General features: G+C 36.5%; 1 protein-coding gene across 1 annotated transcript in view; it reads left to right on the top strand.

Annotated features, from left to right (window-relative positions):
• Nucleotides 1–19,773, top strand: part of LOC143852220 (ERD (early-responsive to dehydration stress) family protein) — a 42,309-nt gene extending 22,536 nt beyond the window's left edge. Inside the window, exons 8-12 of the mRNA XM_077361603.1 lie at nt 2,923–3,263; nt 10,880–11,125; nt 11,575–11,899; nt 18,369–18,602; nt 19,270–19,773. Of these exons, the coding sequence (XP_077217718.1) occupies nt 2,923–3,263; nt 10,880–11,125; nt 11,575–11,899; nt 18,369–18,602; nt 19,270–19,509 (1,386 nt within the window). The 3' untranslated portion in view covers nt 19,510–19,773. The remainder of the gene's footprint in view (nt 1–2,922; nt 3,264–10,879; nt 11,126–11,574; nt 11,900–18,368; nt 18,603–19,269) is intronic.

Genomic DNA, 19,773 nt, shown 5'->3' with positions numbered 1-19,773 from the left:
ACAGGTCCAAAACATATGAATTAAACCTTATATTGATGAGAAATCAGCAATAATCCAATAAAAAACAATAATAAATTTCTGCAGCAACAAAACGGGGTCAAATGGGTCTAATTTAGGCCAAAAGGGTATTTTGGTAATTTGGACAGATCCGTAATTTCGGGATTTAGGGCTGATGGTTCGGAGGGTATGATCTAAAAGAGTAAAGAAAACCAATTTCAGACCTAGGTTTCAGTTTTGATGGCCGTTGCACCATCAATTTCCAAGAAAACTTGTTCTAGGGTTGAAAAGGGTGTGAATTTTCAATTGGCTGCAAAAGGGGTTTAAAACTATGGACCTTGGATGCTTTGGCTGAGGTTTAGTCTCAAATAAAGTCCTTCAAAGTCTTAGGATTGGATCTTAAACGATGTAGGAGATATTTGGATTTTAAGTTTTCATATTTTAGGGTTCAAGAACACAAAAAAAAAATTGAAGAACTAATGACTTACTTGTTTATGGCTGATTTAAGAGGAGAATAGAAGGGAGAAGATGAGGGGATTGAGAAGAATGGCTCCAAGCCACCAAGAAGAGAGAAGAGAAGAAGTTCCAAGCTTCAATAGCTTCTTTTGCAAAAACATTAATTCCTTATTCAATATTCAAAAGTCCCTTACATCACTTTAATAAGATGTATTTATAAGAAAAGAAACCCTAGAAGATAGCTTAAAACCTAATCAACTAATCTCAACCATTCATCTAATCCAAAGTAAACTAAATAAAGTTAAAAACTTACCTAAAATAGTAATCCCGTAATACACCTATACCACTTGCTAAAAACACTCCCGTAATACACCTATACCACTTCCTAAAAACACTCATAACTTGCTCAAATCACATCCAAACCATGTGATCTTGGGCTCATTAGATAGGTAATTGAAAAGCCTTTCTAACAATACAAAAAAATACCAAACGGATGAGATTTGATGCCTAAAGTAGGCTACAAATAAAATGACGAAAATAGAAGATAAATAATAATAAAAAAGGACGCCCATGTCTATGGCCCATGCTAAAGTCTCCACCATCAGTCTCGTCCACGTCTGTGCTTGTAAATCTTAAATTCTTTCGCATTGTTGATGTTCCCATCAATGATGCAAACTACTAACTCTTGTTAACCCAAGTAAATGAATCCCTTGGTCACATTGATCTCTTGGTGAGCTCATGCAACACACTTAAAGATGAAAATTCAAGGGTGAGTTTCTCTAACATAGGGGAAACCAGTGAAAGCAAAGTTCATGAAAAAGTCATAATCTAGCAAATATGATTTGGGAGAAGAGGAGGCTCAACCAAGATCCAAAACGAGGCAAACAATCGAAACATCTGCTAGATGATTTGGGAGAAGAAGTGGCTCAACCAAGATCCAAAACGAGGCAAACAGGTAATCGAAACATCTTGCTAGCATCAATGCTCCATGTATCATGAAAATTGAGAAACTGAGTCATTATGATTTGTAATGACTTTTAGGATTTTGTATAATTTTGGGTAAATTTTAACTAGGATTTGATGGGCCCTATGAAAAGTAATTGTGAATGGTATTTTTAGGTCAGAACGTATTTTCAGGTCAGAACTTGGATTCTTTTGAATGTGAAAACTTTTCAATCTGGGAAAGTGGTATATTTGGGCTGGGATATGTAACTTGTAGGGGGTGAAGGAGTCCTTAATTCAGTTTAACGAGTAGAGACTCTACTTTTTGATATTCTAGTTTTACAAGTTGGTGCTCTAGGTTTTCCTGTAAACGCTTCCTAATTATTTTGAGCTTCTCTGAATTAGACATTAGGCTATGTTAGGTTGATCTGAGGGAAGAACTGATCCTATACAAATTGTTTGGATTAAACTAGGTTTTTAAGTTTTTTTTGGGCCTATGCATATGAAGTTTACTTTTCAAGAGGTTAATGAATACTTTTGAGTTTTCCTTGTTGGGTTTTTGGGCCCTACCCTACTTTGATGATGTTTCAATCAAATTCATATTCATTTTATCTCTCTCTACCGTTTTTTGTAAAGATTTTTGAATTTTTGTATGATTGTTCATGTCTCTAACAAGTTCTCTACTTTTACTGGATTGCTAGTATTTCACTCGCATCAAACTATTCATCACGTCACTCAACTGATTGACACATTTATAGAGACTGTTATCAATGCATTAGATCAAGTGACTAGTCATATTTTCCATTACCCTCCTAATGTGATTGTATGCACGTATGACAGTCAACTCCTAAAAGAACCTATCGACATGTAGATGAGTTGGGCTGGTCCGCACCACAATGCTAGTTATGCACTTGTAGTTACAACTGACAAAGATTTACCCTTACAGTCCAATTCTGCATGCCAATACTGATACTAGCACTAGTTAACTCCTTGTTGGATAATAATACATCCTAAGGTGTGGCATCCACACCATGTGTAGGATGTATTTCATTCTCATCAAATACATGAGATGAAAAGGAACAAAACACAAAATGCTATAAAAAATAATTTGCGGTCCATCTATGCTTATTATGCACAAGGAAAATTCTAGTTGTTGGAAAACCCAAGAAACATGATAGGATTTGAAAATGATCCTAGCTTGCTAAGGCTAATAAATCATTTACAGTGCCTAATAATATTTCCATTTGATGATGTACAGAACTTCATTGTCTATTGCCCATTTTTTCTGTTATTATGAAAGCTTTTGCTTGCAAATATTTTAACAAACTAAGTGTCCTATCAAATGTTTTTGATATCTTGTGTGTTGGGGAAATGTCTCATTGTTAGTCTTGGTTTACAAACATCGAATTGAAGAATTTAAATTATTCATGACAATTAATCTTTTGTAGGTCAGTGGTTTCTTATAACCTTGTAGAAGCTTTTTTTTCAGTGTTTTCTGGTTGCATAATTATGTTGCTTTTTGCCCAGGAAGCCACTGAAAGGGAAATTGTTATAAGTGATCCCAAGGCTATAATGCCTGCAGCATTTGTCTCATTCAAAACACGATGGGGGGCAGCTGTCTGTGCTCAAGCTCAACAATCGAGTAATCCAACATTATGGTTAACAGAGTGGGCTGCTGAGCCTCGTGATGTTTATTGGTCTAATCTCGCAATTCCATTTGTTGAACTCACAATCAGGAGGTTGATTATGTCTGTTGGACTTTTCTTCCTCACTTTTTTCTTTATGATCCCAATTGCATTAGTTCAATCCCTTGCAAACATCCAGGCGATTGAGAAGGTTGTGCCCTTGTTAATGCCACTTATTGAACAGTAAGTGTATCCCTTTTCATTAAATTATACCATGTTTTGCTTCTCTTGATTTAGTCCACTTTTCTTGATCTCTGGTGGAATCCATGCTCTCAAAGTTGTTAAATATTATTCCAATTACTAGTTGTTGTAATAATGCAAAATTGAACGATGTGTATCCATACTTTTCAGTTAATTATATCATGTTTTATTAATCTTGATTTAGTCAATTTGTCTTGAGATTTGGATTCCATAGCGTAAAAGTTGTTAAATATCATTCTAATAATGCAAAATTGAAAGATGTGTATCCTTACTTTTCAGTTAATTATATCATGTTTTATTACTCTTGATTTAGTCAATTTGTCTTGAGATTTGGATTTCATGGTGTCAAAGTGTTCAATATCATTCCGATTACTAGTTATCATAATAATGCAAAATTGAAGGATCACAAGATAGCTTAAGGTAACAGTAAACATTGCCGAAAAAATTGAATGATTTTCAATCCGATAATAAAGTCAAATTTATATAATTGCAGAAAAAATCTGTAACAATCACTTATATTTAATCCTCTTGGCAACCCTCATCTGCTTCCATCACTGTAGTTCAAAATTCAGAAATCCAAACATACAAATTTCAAAAATCCAAACAAGTCATAAAACCAAAAGATTGCCATAAGGCAAAGATAGCCCCTCCAAAATTTCAAGGGATGATAATAGAAGTTACATTTACTTGTATTCTTTTAGTCGTCATGCATTTACATCACAAAGGGTATTAGTGTAGGCAAAGATTGCCTTAAAAAATTTAAAGGGATGAAAATAGAACTTATATTCAGTTATATTCTTTTAGTCGTCATGCATTTACGTCACTTGCAGGGTATTAATGTAATTTCACTGCAGTATATTATTTATTCATTGAATTTCAGTCTCTGTGATAAGAATTTGAGGGGTATATGGTATTGAAACTTTGATTATTGAGACGCTCATTGTCAATATACAAAATCATTTTTAACGTGGGCTATATTTTCCTTCATCTGGCTACTTTCTTATTATATTCCTACTCCTTTATTCGTATTTTAGGAAACCCTAGAATTCTATCTTTGTTTCCTTTTCTTGATTCCTTGCTCATTCTTAAATCGCCTATTCATTGGAGATTCTCTGGTGGCAATACCTCGGCAAAGATCGGAGCAAGATCTAACAACAAAATCCTTTATCTCTTACTTTCATGTCTTTTATCCTTATTATTTTATTTTATTTTTAGTAGACACAAGATGGAACCATGGTTCTAAATGGCACCCAAAATCGACACAAAACTATCGACATGTTTCTGTTTCCATCCCCACCTAGCCAAAATCCTTTAATCGATATGTCTAGATCGTCATATCAACTGAAACTCTATCACTTTACTATGAGTTCAGAGTTGCTGATGACTTCCTATCCACTATTTGTGAGGTGGATGGTCTTTTATTACCTTAATTAGACAAGGGAAAGTGCATCCTTACAAACCTTTGTTGATTCCTTTCAGTGGCATTGCCATTTGGGCCACCCTTCAGTGGAGAAGCTTCGAAAGTCATTCTTAGTGTCCAATCCTATTAGTTTGTTTTAATGTGAGTCTTGTGTGAACTGGGAAAACACCATAGTGTGTCCTTTCCCTCCAGATCAGTTAGTTGAGTTTCGTCTGTTTGAGTTAATTCATTCTGATGTATGGGGTCCATGTCGAACTCCATCTTTATTTGGCTTTAAGCACTTTATTATCTTTGTTGATGATTTTTCAAGAATGACATGGCTATTTTTAATAAAAGACTATTCATAAGTTTTCTCTACATTTCGTGCTTTTTATTATGAGATTTGCAATCAATATCAGTGTTCAATTAGATGTTTACGCATAATGCTAGAGAATACTTTTTTACTTGTGATGGTTTTCAATCCTTCTTGGAGTCCCGTGGTATCATTCATCAGTCCTGTGCTTATACATCCCAGCAAAATGGAGTGGCAGAGAGGAAACTTTGGTATCTTCTTGATATGGCTCGGTCTCTCATATTTCAGATAAAAGTCCCTAAAACCTATTTGAGTGATGTTGTGCTCACAGCTTGCTTCCTTAGTAATCGCCTACCTTCTTCTGTGTTGGATAATCAAACTCCATTTTCGGTGCTACATCCTTAACCCTTTTCATTTGGTCCCACGAGCCTTTGGTTATGTGTGTTTTTTTCGCAAATTATCCCCTAGTTTAGATAAGTTAGATCCACGTGCTGAAAAATGTATTTTCCTTGGTTACTCACGTACTCAAAAGGGTTATAAGTGCTATAGTCCCACCTCGCGCAAGGTATTTGTTTCTGCTAATGTTACCTTCTTTGAAACCACTTCGTCCTTTTCTGACTAATGTTACCTTCTTTGTTCGTGACACTGGCCTGCCTCTTTCCGTTCCTTCTTCCTCTTTGGATGTCTCACCTTCTCAACTACAGGTTTATACTCGTGACCCTCGAAGGATTTGGCAGAGTCATCAAGATGCACCTACCTTAGATTCACTTCCACGCACCCAACTGCCTTCCCAGCTACCACAGGTAACTAGTTATCTACTGGTCCTTTTGGTTCCATTGTTGTTGATTCTTTAGTTGCTTCTCAGACTCATTCACGCACTGCCGCCATTATTTTTCTCACTTTGTCTTCTATGATCGTATTTCTCCTTCCTATCAAACCTTTCTTTTGCCTTGTCTTCTGTTGTTGTGCCTAAATCTGTTGCAAAAGCATTAGCTCACCCAGGTTGGTGGGCCACCATGGATGCTTTGATGGACGCTCTTCAATCCAATGGCACTTGACAATTGGTCCCACTTTCGTCCGGTGCTCAAGCTGTTGGCTATCGATGGGTGTTCTCAATTAAGTATTTTCCCGGATGGCACCGTTAAGCATTTGAAAGCACGCTTGGTTGCGAAGTGCTACACTTAGACATTGGGGGTGGATTATATCGAGGTGTTTTCTCCAGTTGTGAAAATTCTGTATGTTCGGGTTCTTATTTCCTTAGCTGTAAACTGGGGTTGGCCGCTCTATTAGTTGGATGTGAAGAATGCTTTTCTACATGCTAACCTAACCAAGGAAGTCTATATGGATCAACATCCTGGGTATGTTGGTTATGGGGATATGGAACTGGTATGTCGTCTTCGTAAGGCTCTTTATGGACTGAAATAGTCTCCTCGAGTGTGGTTTGGGAGATTTAGTGGGGATGTTATGCGCTTCAGTATGAAGTATGAAGCAATGTGCTGTTGATCACTCATTCACTCTGATGCTGAATATATTTTCTTGATAGTCTATGTGGATGATATTGTTATTGCTAGAAATAATAGTACATGCATACAAAAGCTGAAAGAATTTCTTCAGACAGAATTCTGCACCAAGGATCAAGGTTATCTCAGGTATTTTCTAGGAGTTGAGGTGGCATATTCTCTTGATGGTCTCTCTATGTCTTACAGGAAGTATGTAGTGGATATATTAGAAGAGATGGGATCCTTGTGAATGAAACCAATTGAGGTGATGTGAAGCTCTATCCAGATCAAGGGGAGTTGTTGGAAGATCCAGGCGGGTATAGGAGATTGTCTAGCAAGTTGATCTATTTGGTTGTGACTCGTCCTGATATCTCCTTTGCAGTGGGAATGTTTAGTCAGTTTATGAGTTCACCGCATACCTTCCATTGGGGAGCAGTTCTTCAAATACTCAAGTACTTGAAGAGTGCTCCAGGGAAAAGCTTTGTTCTTTAGAAAACATAATCACGTGAAGTTGGAAGGATTCATTGATGCAGATTGGGTAGGATCTCCAGCAGATATGAGGTCACCTACATGATATTGTACCTTTGTTGGAAAGAATTTAGTATCGTGGAGGAGTAAGAAAGAGGATGTGGTGACTAGATCTAGTGCAGAGGAGTATCGAGCTATGGCTTACACTTGTGGGGAGTTGACTTGATTGAGGTCCCTTTTGTCTGAGATTGGTATTTCTTCATCATCTCCAGCATTCTTGTACAGTGATAATAGAGCGGCTATTCATATCGCCTCAAATCCAGTCTTTCATAATAGGATTGAGCATATTGAATTGGATTTCCATTTCATTCGCGAGAAGCTCCAAAAGGGAGAAATATGTACCGTGTTTACTTGATCTGGAGATCAATTGGGTGATATGTTTACTAGACCATTATGAAAGCCTAAGTTCAGTGATATTTGTACAAGCTGGGGTTGTATATACACTACGTAGTGATAGTTAAAGCTGGGAACAAAGGGCGATGATAAATTCACCCCCTTTGAGTTGGCTTTCACCCCTTTTAACGTAAACCGTCAAATTCTCGTAACTAGCCGGTTACAAAAAAAAAGCGTCTAACCTCTCTCTCTCATCACTTTCTATTCAAATCTATACTTTCAACATCACACAAAGAAATAACTCTTTTTTCTATCCTCATCTCTGCAACCCCACCCCGTCAATTATTTCTTTGTTTTTTCTTCTCCATAACCTCCTTCCTTTCTTCCTTTAACCCAAAACCCATGCCCCAACAAGAATTATAAACAAAAAACAAGGATAAATCACTTCTTCTTCTCAATCCTAAACCCTAATTCGTTGAAAGCTTGATTGTTAGCTCGATATGAAACCCTAATTCGTTGGAAGCTCGATTGTTAGCTCAATCTTAAACCCTAAACTCTTTTTCTATATTTATCATTCTTCTCAATCCAAAACCGTAAATCACTTTCTCTCAAGAAGCTAACAATCAATTGAGCTCGATCCGAAACCTTAATTCGTTGGAAGCAGTAAGAGGGTGATCTGTGGCCATGGATGCATTGTAATCGTTGTCTTCGCCCTAGTTGAGGGTGAGATGGAAGACTTCGGAGGGTCATTTTCATCCCAAACCCCATGAAATGGTTCTGAATTTTTAGGGTTTAAAAGATAGATGGGAGTTATTGATAGGGTTAGGGTTGGGCGCGGGGGACCACGGAAAGTATGGCAGGAAGAAGTCTGGTTTTTATGTAATGAGAGAGAGAGAGAGAGACGCTGCTTCCCCCGGTTTTTATGTAATGAGAGAGACACTTCTTTTTTTAACCGGCTAGTTACGAGAAGTTGACGATTTACGTTAAATGGGAGAAAGCCGACTCAAAGGGTGGGTGTATAAGCCCCCGAAACAAAATGTAGGAAAAGTGTTTTTAAGGTCCTTCATTTTCCAGCACAAGCTTCAAGGAGATCGTGATTCATGTATTCTAAAGATGTGAAAGATGGTGAAACTAACTCGATTTGGAAATTAATGAAGGCTGCAATCACTTTAAATTATGAGGAGACTGTCGTAGATCTCTGACTTTTTAGACTATTTGAAGGGCACAAAGCAATTGCAAAAAGCATCACCATATTTCCCTTCACTTTTTTGTGAGGAATATATATTACCCAAATTTAGGAGACCAAAATAAATAAAGTAGTGGATTAGTACCCCCTGTTTTCAAGATATGAAGAAAAAATCTTCTAGCACTGGCCTTAGTATGACATTAAGTATAAATCATATTTCAAGGAATACATCTTTCTCCAGAATGCACTTCATAGTGTGCGCGTGCACACAACACAGTTATATGCGCGCGCGTGTGTGTGTGTGAGAGAGAGAGAGAGAGAGAGAGAGAGAGAGGGAGGGAGGGAGAAGATAACTTATCTACTCCGTCGGCTTAAAACACAGTGGGACCACATTATTTGGGTGATCCAAACCATACACTTGATGGGCCCTTACATAGATAGGGTGTGCCCAAAAAATCAGCTCCTTAGGATCTTCCTAACCCTTCGAACTGTGTAGGTAAAAAATGGGCAGATTTGTGAAGGTTTGTATCCATCCATTTTAACTTCCACATATCGAAGGGTTGGGATGATCCTATGGAGGTGATTTTTTGGGCACACCCTATCTATGTGAGGGCCCATAAGTGAATGGTTTTCATCACCCAAACAATGTGGGCCCCCACTGTATTTTATGCCCACGGAGAGATAAGTTATCTACTCTATGGAGTAGGAACTCTTCTCTCTCTCTCTCTCTCTCTATATATATATATATATATATATATATATATATATATATATATATATATATATATATAGAGAGAGAGAGAGAGAGAGAGAGAGAGAGAGAGAGAGAGAGAGAGAACGGTTCCTACACATATGTGTAGAGAGTTCTCTACACAGAGTTCTCTACGCACTAGCTTAAAATACAGTGGGGGCCCACATTGTTTGGGTGATCCAAGCCATCCATTTTAAAGGCCCTCACATAGATAGGGCGTCTACAAAAAATTAGATCCATAGGATCATTCCAACCCTACGATTTGTGGAGGTAAAATGGATGTCTTTAAACCTTTACAAATTAGTCCATTTTTTGCCTCCACAGTTCGAATGGTTAGGATGATCCTATGGATCTGATTTTTTGTGGACACCCTATCTATGTGAGGGCCTTAAAAATGAATGGTTTGGATCACCCAAATAATGTGGCCCCCACTGTATTTTAAGCTAGTGTGTAGATAAGTTATCTACACATATGTGTAGGAACCGTTTTCTCATATATATATATATATATATATATATATATATATATATATATATATATGTATGGGAAAACGGTTCGTGAGCTTGAGCTCATATAGCTTATATGAGCTAGAATGCCACAAACACATGGGTCCCACATTTTTTGGGGTGATCCAAAGCATTCATTTGGAAGGCCTTTATATAGATAGGGTGTGTACCAAAAATCAGGTCTATAGGATCATCCTAACCCATCCAAAAGTGGAGGGAAAAATGGACAGACACTGTTGTCGACAAATCTGCCCATTTTGCCCTCCACTTTTGGAGGGGTTAGGATGATCCAACCATAGCACTATATATATATATGTGTGTGTGTGTGTGTGTGTGTGTGTGTGTGTGTGTGTGTGCGTGTGTGTGTGTGTGTGTGGCACTTGAATGCCCTTAGTACGGCATTAAGTATAAATCATATTTCAAGGAATACATCTTTCTCCAAAATGCACTTCATAGCACTATAATACACACACACAGAGAGAGAGAGAGAGAGAGAGAGAGAGAGAGAGAGAGAGAGAGAGAGAGAGAGAGAGAGAGAGAGAGAGAGAGAGAGAGAGAGAGAGAGAGAGAGAGAGAGAGAGAGAGAATGGCACTTAGTAATACCAACTTCCTTCAAAATGCACTTCACATTCTCATCTGTTTCTTTTATTGTCAAATTACAAGGAGCTATGCATGACAAAGGAGTGACAATGATAAAGATCTACTTTCAAAAATTAAGAGATAATATGGCACTTGCTCACTTAGTAATACCAACTTCCTTCAAAATGCACTTCACATTCTCATCTGTTTCTTTTATTGTCAAATTACAAGGAGCTATGCGTGAAAAAGGAGTGACAATGATAAGGATCTACTTTCAAAAATTATAAGGATCCCTTATTTACCCTTAATAAAATGATAAGGATCTACTTTTCAGACGGGTTATATGTTCCATTATTTTTAATATCGTCTCAATATCTTTAGACTTTCATATTTAGGGATGACCTTTTGTGCTTTGTAAAAGTTCCTTCTTTCATTTCTGATCAACGACTCAGTTAATTTTGGTATATGCCTAAGATCTTAGAGGTTGAAAAAATGCTTTTGCAGGAAGGTTGTAAAGTCCTTCATACAAGGTTTTCTACCAGGGATTGCATTAAAGATATTTCTTATTCTTCTTCCAACAGTACTCATGACCATGTCCACTATAGAAGGTTGGACGTCACTATCAGCTTTAGAGAGGAGATCTGCTGGGAAGTATTACCTATTCATACTGGTCAATGTATTTCTCGGGAGTGTAATCACAGGGACAGCATTTCAACAGCTTCATAATTTTATCAATCAGTCAGCAAATGAGTATGTTACTTTTAATATGTTCAGTACTTGTACAAAGAAAGGTTTAGCTCAGTTAGTTCTTATGTGGCTCAGTGCCAGATGAATTTATTATGGGAAATCTGTTATAAAAAATCTAATATAGAAACAACTGTCTGATAAGGTAATGGACTTCTTGATATGTTCAAAAAAAATCTAATTATCAAAATCATTTTGTATTTTTTTCCAGACAAGAAAGGCATTTTCATTCTTTCCTTTCTGCATATCCACACTTTATATTTGTGTTTTTTCTCTTCTGAAATGGCACTTTATATTTGTGTTTGCTGATATATACCTTCAAATATTATTAGAATACTCAACTCAACTCAACTCAAATATTATTAGAATAGCTAAAATTAATAATTTTTTTGTTTACTCTTAGTAAGAGATCTTGCCTGCATTTTTGCTATGATTTCTTTTCTATGCTTCTGCAGAATTCCCAAAACAGTTGGTGTGTCCATACCAATGAAGGCAACATTTTTCATTACTTATATAATGGTTGATGGTTGGGCTGGAATTGCTGCAGAGATTCTTAGATTGAAACCATTGATTATGTACCATTTGAAGAATACCTTCTTGGTTAAAACAGAGCAAGACAGGGAGCAGGCAATGGATCCCGGGAGCTTGGGATTTGCTTCATCTGAACCTCGAATACAATTGTACTTCTTGCTCGGACTTGTATATTCTGTGATCACACCTATCCTTCTCCCTTTCATAATTGTCTTCTTCGGCTTCTCCTATGTTGTTTTCCGTCACCAGGTCCGTTATCTAGTCTTTATTATGTTTCAATGGTATGCAACCTTTTATTTCATGCCTTGCTAAGAAGATTAACTAAAACGTTATGCATTGACATCAATTTGATATTAAAATTTTCCTTGTAGGCCTTTTGCCTCAATCTAATCCTAGTGAAAATTTTGATTTATCCATTAATTTTGAATTTTCATTAATATGCATTATGAGGAGAATTTTGACTGTTTAATGTTTTCTATGTGAAATTTGTGGGCGTGGCATCAGAAGAAAAATTATTTAAATCTCGTGGTCTTCTCTCCATGCTTGCGAAAAGGTCAACTAAAATACTTTAATGTATGATAATCTGTGTATTAGAGGGCGAGCCTTGGCACAACGGTATTCTATTTCACCTGGTACCTCATAGAGATAAACGATACGGCCTATCTGAAAGAGAATCCAATACTCTTGGTCGGGAATATCTCAATAGGACGAGTCGGCCCCGTGGATATCTTTGCTTCGGAACAAAACAATTCGAATTAGGCTCGGTCAACTGGAATGAATAAAAAAACTCATTCAAATATTTATTTGAACGTTCAATAATACTTAACCAAGTATAGTGGTATGGTATAAGTCCCCCTCCACTAGTTGGAACCAAGGAAGCAGGAATCTCTACTCATAATGGGGAATCTCAATTCCCCCGAAAATCGATTCGGAAACGGGAATCTTCTTGATTCCCCGATTTTTAGGAATCCCGTTTCGGAAACATGGGAAACGCGATTCCCACTCTACGGGAAGCGCATTTCCTATCTAGCCTCCTTGTCTCTTGCTAGTCATTTTCTCTTCCTTTCTTAGTATTTTACATGTAAAGTCATTTAAGTACTTAAGATTTACATGTAAATAAGAGAATAACCCCCATTTGAATCTGTTAAAAATAGTTTCAAGACCCAAATCTAAAGGATAAAAAGTCAACTTTCCAGTTCTAGTACAACATTCAAAAAAACGGGTGGGGTCAAAATCTTAACTTCTAAACAATGGGGTATTTTTCCAATTTTAAAAATTCATAAATTCTATCATGTCCAAACATTATTAAATCTCAAAAGTCAGGTAAAAACATCTCATAATTTGGTTTCTAATTTTTCTTCTTCTTATCCGGCACTAGTCAACAGACTCGTCAACACAGGCGTTTCAGTTGATAGTGATTTTCCTTTAAATGTTGGATCTTTTAATAAAAAGTATTTTTAAAAATATTTGGTTCATATAATTATTTCTTATATTTTTTAGTAATTTTTTATTTTTTTAATTTTTTTTTAAATATTTAACTATTAAAAAAATTCCTCGACCCTTCACGCTTCCCAAAATCCTGAGAGCCTTCACTTCCCTCTTTGGTAACCTTGGTTGGAATTATAGGGTTATATCCTCGGTCGAGGTATATGACTAAAAATTGTCCCTTTTTTTCTCTCTCATTTTTTTAATGATTCATTTCTCATTTATCTCTTTTCATGGATCCGACATAAAAATGAGATTTTTATTATTGTGAAAGCGAATCGATGGGGAAAGTTACAATCCCCACCTCACAATGCTCCATTGTAACCCGGTGGTCACGAGTTCGAGTCACGAAAGCAGCCTCTCTGCAAAGCAGGAGTAAGGCTATGTACATCTAGCTCTCCCTCAGACCCCGTGCCACTGGGCCACCCTTTTTCATGATAATCAGTGTATTAATTGTCAATTGATTTAATGGAACTGAAATATATCCGGTAAATTCTTATTTACGTCACAAAATTTGACCTTATTGGTCCGAGAATATGTTGAGAAACTTGTATATGCATGGATTTTGAGCAATTTTCACCAACCTGACTCCAAAAAAAAGGAAGCAATTTTGTCCAGCATTTTGAACTCGTTAATTGAAGAGAAACCTTATTACATATACAGACTAACAATAGAAATATTAAAATTATATATATATATATATATATATATATATATATATAGAGAGAGAGAGAGAGAGAGAGAGAGAGAGAGAGAGAGAGAGAAAACGGTTCCTACACATATGTGTAGAGAGTTCTCTACACACTAGCTTAAAATACAGTGGGGGTCCACATTGTTTGGGTGATCCAAGCCATCCATTTTAAAGGCCCTCACATAGATAGGGTGTCTACAAAAAATCAGATCCATAGGATCATCCCAACCCTACGATTTGTGGAGGTAAAATGGATGTCTTTAAACCTTTACAAATTAGTCCATTTTTTGCCTCCACAGTTCGAATGGTTAGGATGATCCTATGGATCTGATTTTTTGTGGACACCCTATCTATGTGAGGGCCTTAAAAATGAATGGATTGGATCACCCAAATAATGTGGCCCCTACTGTATTTTAAGCTAGTGTGTAGATAAGTTATCTACACATATGTGTAGGAACCGTTTTCTCATATATATATATATATGTATGTATGTATGTATATATATATATGTATGTATGTATGTATGTTCTGATATTATATATATACATACATACATACATACATATATATATATACGTATATATATATATATATATATGTAGATACATACATACATACATATACATACATACATACATACATATATATATATATACATATATATATATATACATATATATATATACACATATATACATATGAGGAAACTGTTGGTGAGCTTAAGCTCACCAAACTTATGGTGAGCTAGCTTGCCCAATCACATGGGTCCCACATTTTGGAGAGTGATCCAATCACATGGGTCTCTCTCTCTCTCTCTCTATATATATATATATATATATATATATATATGTATGTATAGAGAGAGAGAGAGAGAGAGAGAGAGAGAGAGAGAGAGAGACCAACGTGTTCTGACATTAAAATATTCCTTGTCGGCTTGTATTCAATCTATTCCTAGTGAAAAATTTGATTTATTCATTAATTTTGAGTTTCATTAATATGCATTATGAGTAGGGGTGGCAATGGCTCGGTGTCGGTTCGGTTTGACCCCCAAACTGAACCGAACCGAACCGAACTGAAATTTGAATCGGTTTGGTTTAACCAAACCGAAACCGAATTTTCAGTTCGGTTTCGGTTCGGTTCCATCAATTTTGCCATCCCTTAGTCATAATCATTGGAAATCTTCGGTTTCGGTTCGGTTTGACCCCCAAACCGAACCGAACCGAAATTTGAATCGGTTTTGGTTCAACCAAACCGAAACCAAATTTTCGGTTCGGTTTCGGTTCGGATCGGCCAATTTTGCCACCCCTAATTATGAGGAGAATGTTGATTGTTTAATGTTTCCTATGTGGAATTTATGGGCATGGCATCTGAAAAAACTTATTTAAATCACGTGGCCTTCTCTTCATGCTTGCGAAAAGGTCAATTAAAATACTTTAATGTATGAGAATCTGTATATTAACTGTCAAAGGATTTAATGGAAGTGAAATATATTTGGTAAATTCTGATTTACATCACAAAAATTGGCCTTATTGGTCTGAAAACAAGTTGAGTAACTTGTATATGCATGGGTTTTGAGCAATTTTCACCAACGTGGCTCCAAAAAAAGGAACCAATTTTCTCCGGCATTTTGAACTCGTTAATTAAAGAGAAACCTTATTATATATACAGGCTAACAATAGAAATATCTTTGTTCAACTTTTCTTTTCTTTTTTTCTTTTATTTAATGTATGATTCCTATTTTAATCCTAAAAGGAATGGTAAGTGTCCATTTTTATTTAGGTCTCTTTAATTCTATCACTATTAAATAAAGCAATTACAAAAGGAGACTAATATGCGAATTTTTTTAAACATTATGTGGCCTAATAGGACAAATCCCGTCATAAGGCCCCACCTTAATGGAAAAAGGCCCATAACTTCGCCAAATCGCGTCCAAATCTTAGGCCCGTTGGATAGATAATCGAAAAACCCATCCAACGAGACCAAAATCAAGTCAAACGGACAAGATTTGATGCTCTAAAATCAAGCTATAAATAAAATGACGGGAATATACTATGAGCCATTGATTTCCCGAAATTTCTTGATCCCTTGAAGATCAAGGGGGATCGATACTCAAGTGATGTGGTATGTCATCCATTCTAGCTTGATCGACGACCCGAGGGATTCGGTAATTGATCCAATGGTCCGAAAGGCTACAAATCACAATCTAGACCATTGATCTTTTATCAAAGGATCTATGGCCAAGATTTAATTAAAATTTATTAATTGTCTCAACCCTTGGTGGGTCTGGGTGTTATAGATACTACCGTTCAGTATTTTCAGAGGCTGAGGCACGGGGCATAACCCTCATGTTGCGAGGTGTAGGCCTCATGATTTTTCTAATATTTTAAATAAAATTAAAAAAAGGAAAATTAATAAAAATACCAAATAATATGCTACAAAATCTATAAAAAATGTGCTTAATTTCAAAGCAATTATCTTAATCCAACCATTATTACACTAAGAAGATAAAGTGACAATCCGATTTAAAAAATATTACTAAAATATGAGAGTCAGGCAATCAACTAATGGCTTAGTGGCCATGAGTTTGCAAATAATTACCAAGTTACCAACTTCTCCTCATCTGAATGGCCATGCGACAACCAAACCTTCTTGCTTCAGCATACAAATCTAGTTGGACATAGACATTTATACTCTCTATAATGTTCTTGAGAAACATAAAGCCCATCTTTTACCTCTACCTCGGTCGAAAAGATATCTTTATATCTGAGTTGGGGATTTAAGTAGTGGCCAGGTGCATGTAGAGGACAATTTAACTATGGAGTCCTTCTTTCATCTATTTCTTCCAAAAAGGATCTCTTTTGTTATTCCCATAGATCATATATTCTTTTGTTATTCTTATAGTTAAACATTATCTCTTCCTTCGTTGGATCCATCATCTCAAAAAAAAATCCCATAGCAAGTCTCTCCTCTAAATTCACCTCTTTGATGAAACTAACCAGTAAGACTATAGTCTTAATACCCAATTCAAAAAAAAAAAAAACACTATAGTCTTAATACACTATGGTTAGATAGAATTAAAAATGAAGACATCCGTAAAAAGGTGGGGGTGGCACCAATTGATGAGAAGTGGAGAGAGTATCAATGATTTGGGCATATCCAACGTAGGCCTTGGATGCTCCAATGAGAAGAAGTGACTCGTGTCAAGTTGATGGAGTAAAAAGAGGTAGATGCAGACCGAAAACAACTTGGGTAGAAACAGTGAGGAAAGACTTGAGAGCTAGGAACATAATAGAGAACATGACCTTGGATAGGAGATAATGGAAGAAAATGATCCATCCGTAAAAAGGTGGGGGTGGCACCAATTGATGAGAAGTGGAGAGAGCACCGCTTAAAATGGTTTGGGCATATCCAACGTAGGCCTTGGATGCTCCAGTGAGAAGAAGTGACTCGTGCCAAGTTGATGGAGTAAAAAGAGGTAGATGCAAACCGAAAATAACTTGGGTAAAAACAGTGAGGAAAGACTTGAGGGCTAGGAACATAACAGAGAACATGACCTTGGATAGGAGATAATGGAAGAAAATGATCCATGTAGACGAACCCAACTAGTGTCAGGATTAGACTTAGTTAATTTGAGCCGGGTAGATTCTTTCACCTTCTTCATGAAAATTTTCTAAAGGATTCATTAGCCGACCCCAAGTAGTTTGGGACAAAGGTTTTGTTGAGAGTAGAGTGAGTCTTAATACAAAAGGCTACATGTGGCCAAAATAAAGGAACAAACAATATAGTACCACTTGCTTTTATGCCCTCATCCTTCTTGGCATAACATTGCCGGTAAATGCCTCAGACAAAATCAATGGAATAAGAGGTTGCTTCTACTCGTATAAGCTCTGTTAAGTTATAAGTTATACCACACAATATCAACTAATGTGGCTCTCTATAAGTACCTCTTTAAGTCATAATTCACACACCCTAGCAACCCAACACCACCCACTTCTGTTTCTCATCTTTTTTTTGTGTGGAAATTGACGATTTTCAAAATCTTCTGTTTCTCATCTTATTGCTTGATAGATCCATTGTAGAGGAACACAAAGGTTTTGATATTAAGGTTGAGAGGAAAGAATTGGCAGAACGATAAAAGCTGTTAGATCAAATCTCAGAGAACGACCTCGGAAAAAAAAGTAAAAAACTACCTTGAACCAAAAAAAAAGAAAAAAGAACCAAATCTATCAAAAAACTAACAAAATAAATACAGGAGATCATGCAAGCATGTATGGCCTTCCAGCCCTTGATTGATCGATCGATCATGCAAGCATAATTGATCCCATCTGGACATTTTGAAGAGCAAACCTAACCTGTCTGTGACATGTCGTGTGCTTCATCATTTTGAATCTGATTTTTTTCTTTACAGATTAATTTTTTTTTTTTTTTGCATTTGACTTAATTTGAAAAGGTTATTTGTATTTTTGAATCTGACGCATCTTCAAAGTATAGTATATTCATTTACGAACACTTTTCTTAAGTTTCTTATTTTCTTGGTGCAAGATTATTAATGTCTACAACCAAGAATATGAGAGTGGGGCATCTTTCTGGCCAGATGTGCATAGGCGTATAATTACGGCATTGATAATATCACACCTTCTGCTTATCGGATTGATGAGTACGAAAGATGCGGCTCAGTCAACGCCATTGCTCATTGCACTTCCTGTATTGACCATCTATTTCCATAGATTCTGCAAAAGTCGCTTCGAAGCTGCATTTGTTAAATTCCCATTACAGGTTAGTCGCTACTTCCAACTGTTTATCTGTTGCTTCTTTACTAGAAAAAAAAAGAATAAAGATAAGGGTATAATCTGAAATACATTGTATGACCACACAGAATAAAGATAAGGATATCATCTGAAATGCGTTGTATGACTGCACAGAATAAAGATACGGATATCATCTGAAATACGTTGTATGACTGCACAGAATAAAGATAAGGATCTTGAAGGAAAACCCTCATTATGCCATAAATTTTATGCCATGGATGCACGTTAACTTTGAAGCACATGGGGCCTTGTCTTTCCATCACCCCATCACTATAGTATAAAAAGAAGACTATTTATTTGCTTTTATACCATCTTACATAATTAAAAGAAGATAATTACTTTTTTGGTGTTCGTATTGGATGCCACAGAAATAAAGGAAATTGAATCCACAGCTTAAGGATGCATTCTTGAAGGAAAACGTCATTACCCAATAAATTTCCTACCATTAATGTGCACGAGTTTTGAAACATTTCATATGGGGACTCATCTTGCCACCACTCCATCATCATAGTATAAAGAGAATATTATTTACTGCTCCTGCATAAGCAAGCGGGTATTATGTGTCCTTATGTGTCTTTGCCCATATGTACCCTATTCTAAGTTGAGGAAACTGAGGCCCTTCTGTTTGATCGCAGGATGCAATGGTGAAGGATACATTGGAGAGGGCCACTGAACCAAACTTGAATTTGAAAGGCTACCTACGGGAGGCCTACATCCACCCTGTCTTTAAGGGTGAGGAGTTTGATCGACCTCCAGCCATTGATGATGAAGAGAACAATCCACTTGTGCCAACCAAGCGAAATTCTCAGCGGGGTACACCCGAGACTGGTCAGAGCAAATATGGCTCCGAAATTGGTTCTGAAACTGGAGTGTAAGATGTCTTTAGTCAATTGCATTCAGCAGTACTAAATGAGATTAAATCAGTTACAATGTTTGTAACATATGTTTTGGTCACCCTTTAACAGTAGTACCCTCTTCTAGTCAGATTAGAAGGGACATTTTTCTATTGAAGTAGTCTTTCTTTTACTTAGCAAACTACGAAGTCGTCCACATCTCACTGTAAAGTGTATCATTCCTTTCAGGAAATTCTCTAAATATTTGAAAGATTTGGATTATGGATGTGAAGAATAACATATAAA

The sequence above is a fragment of the Tasmannia lanceolata genome, unplaced genomic scaffold, assembly GCF_043159265.1.
Source record: "Tasmannia lanceolata isolate RefF3 unplaced genomic scaffold, GAP_Taslan_0.1 ptg000019l, whole genome shotgun sequence".
NCBI classification, from domain to species: domain Eukaryota; kingdom Viridiplantae; phylum Streptophyta; class Magnoliopsida; order Canellales; family Winteraceae; genus Tasmannia; species Tasmannia lanceolata.
The sequence above is the reverse complement of the archived record's forward strand: the minus strand, read 5'-3'. Positions and strand labels throughout refer to the sequence as shown.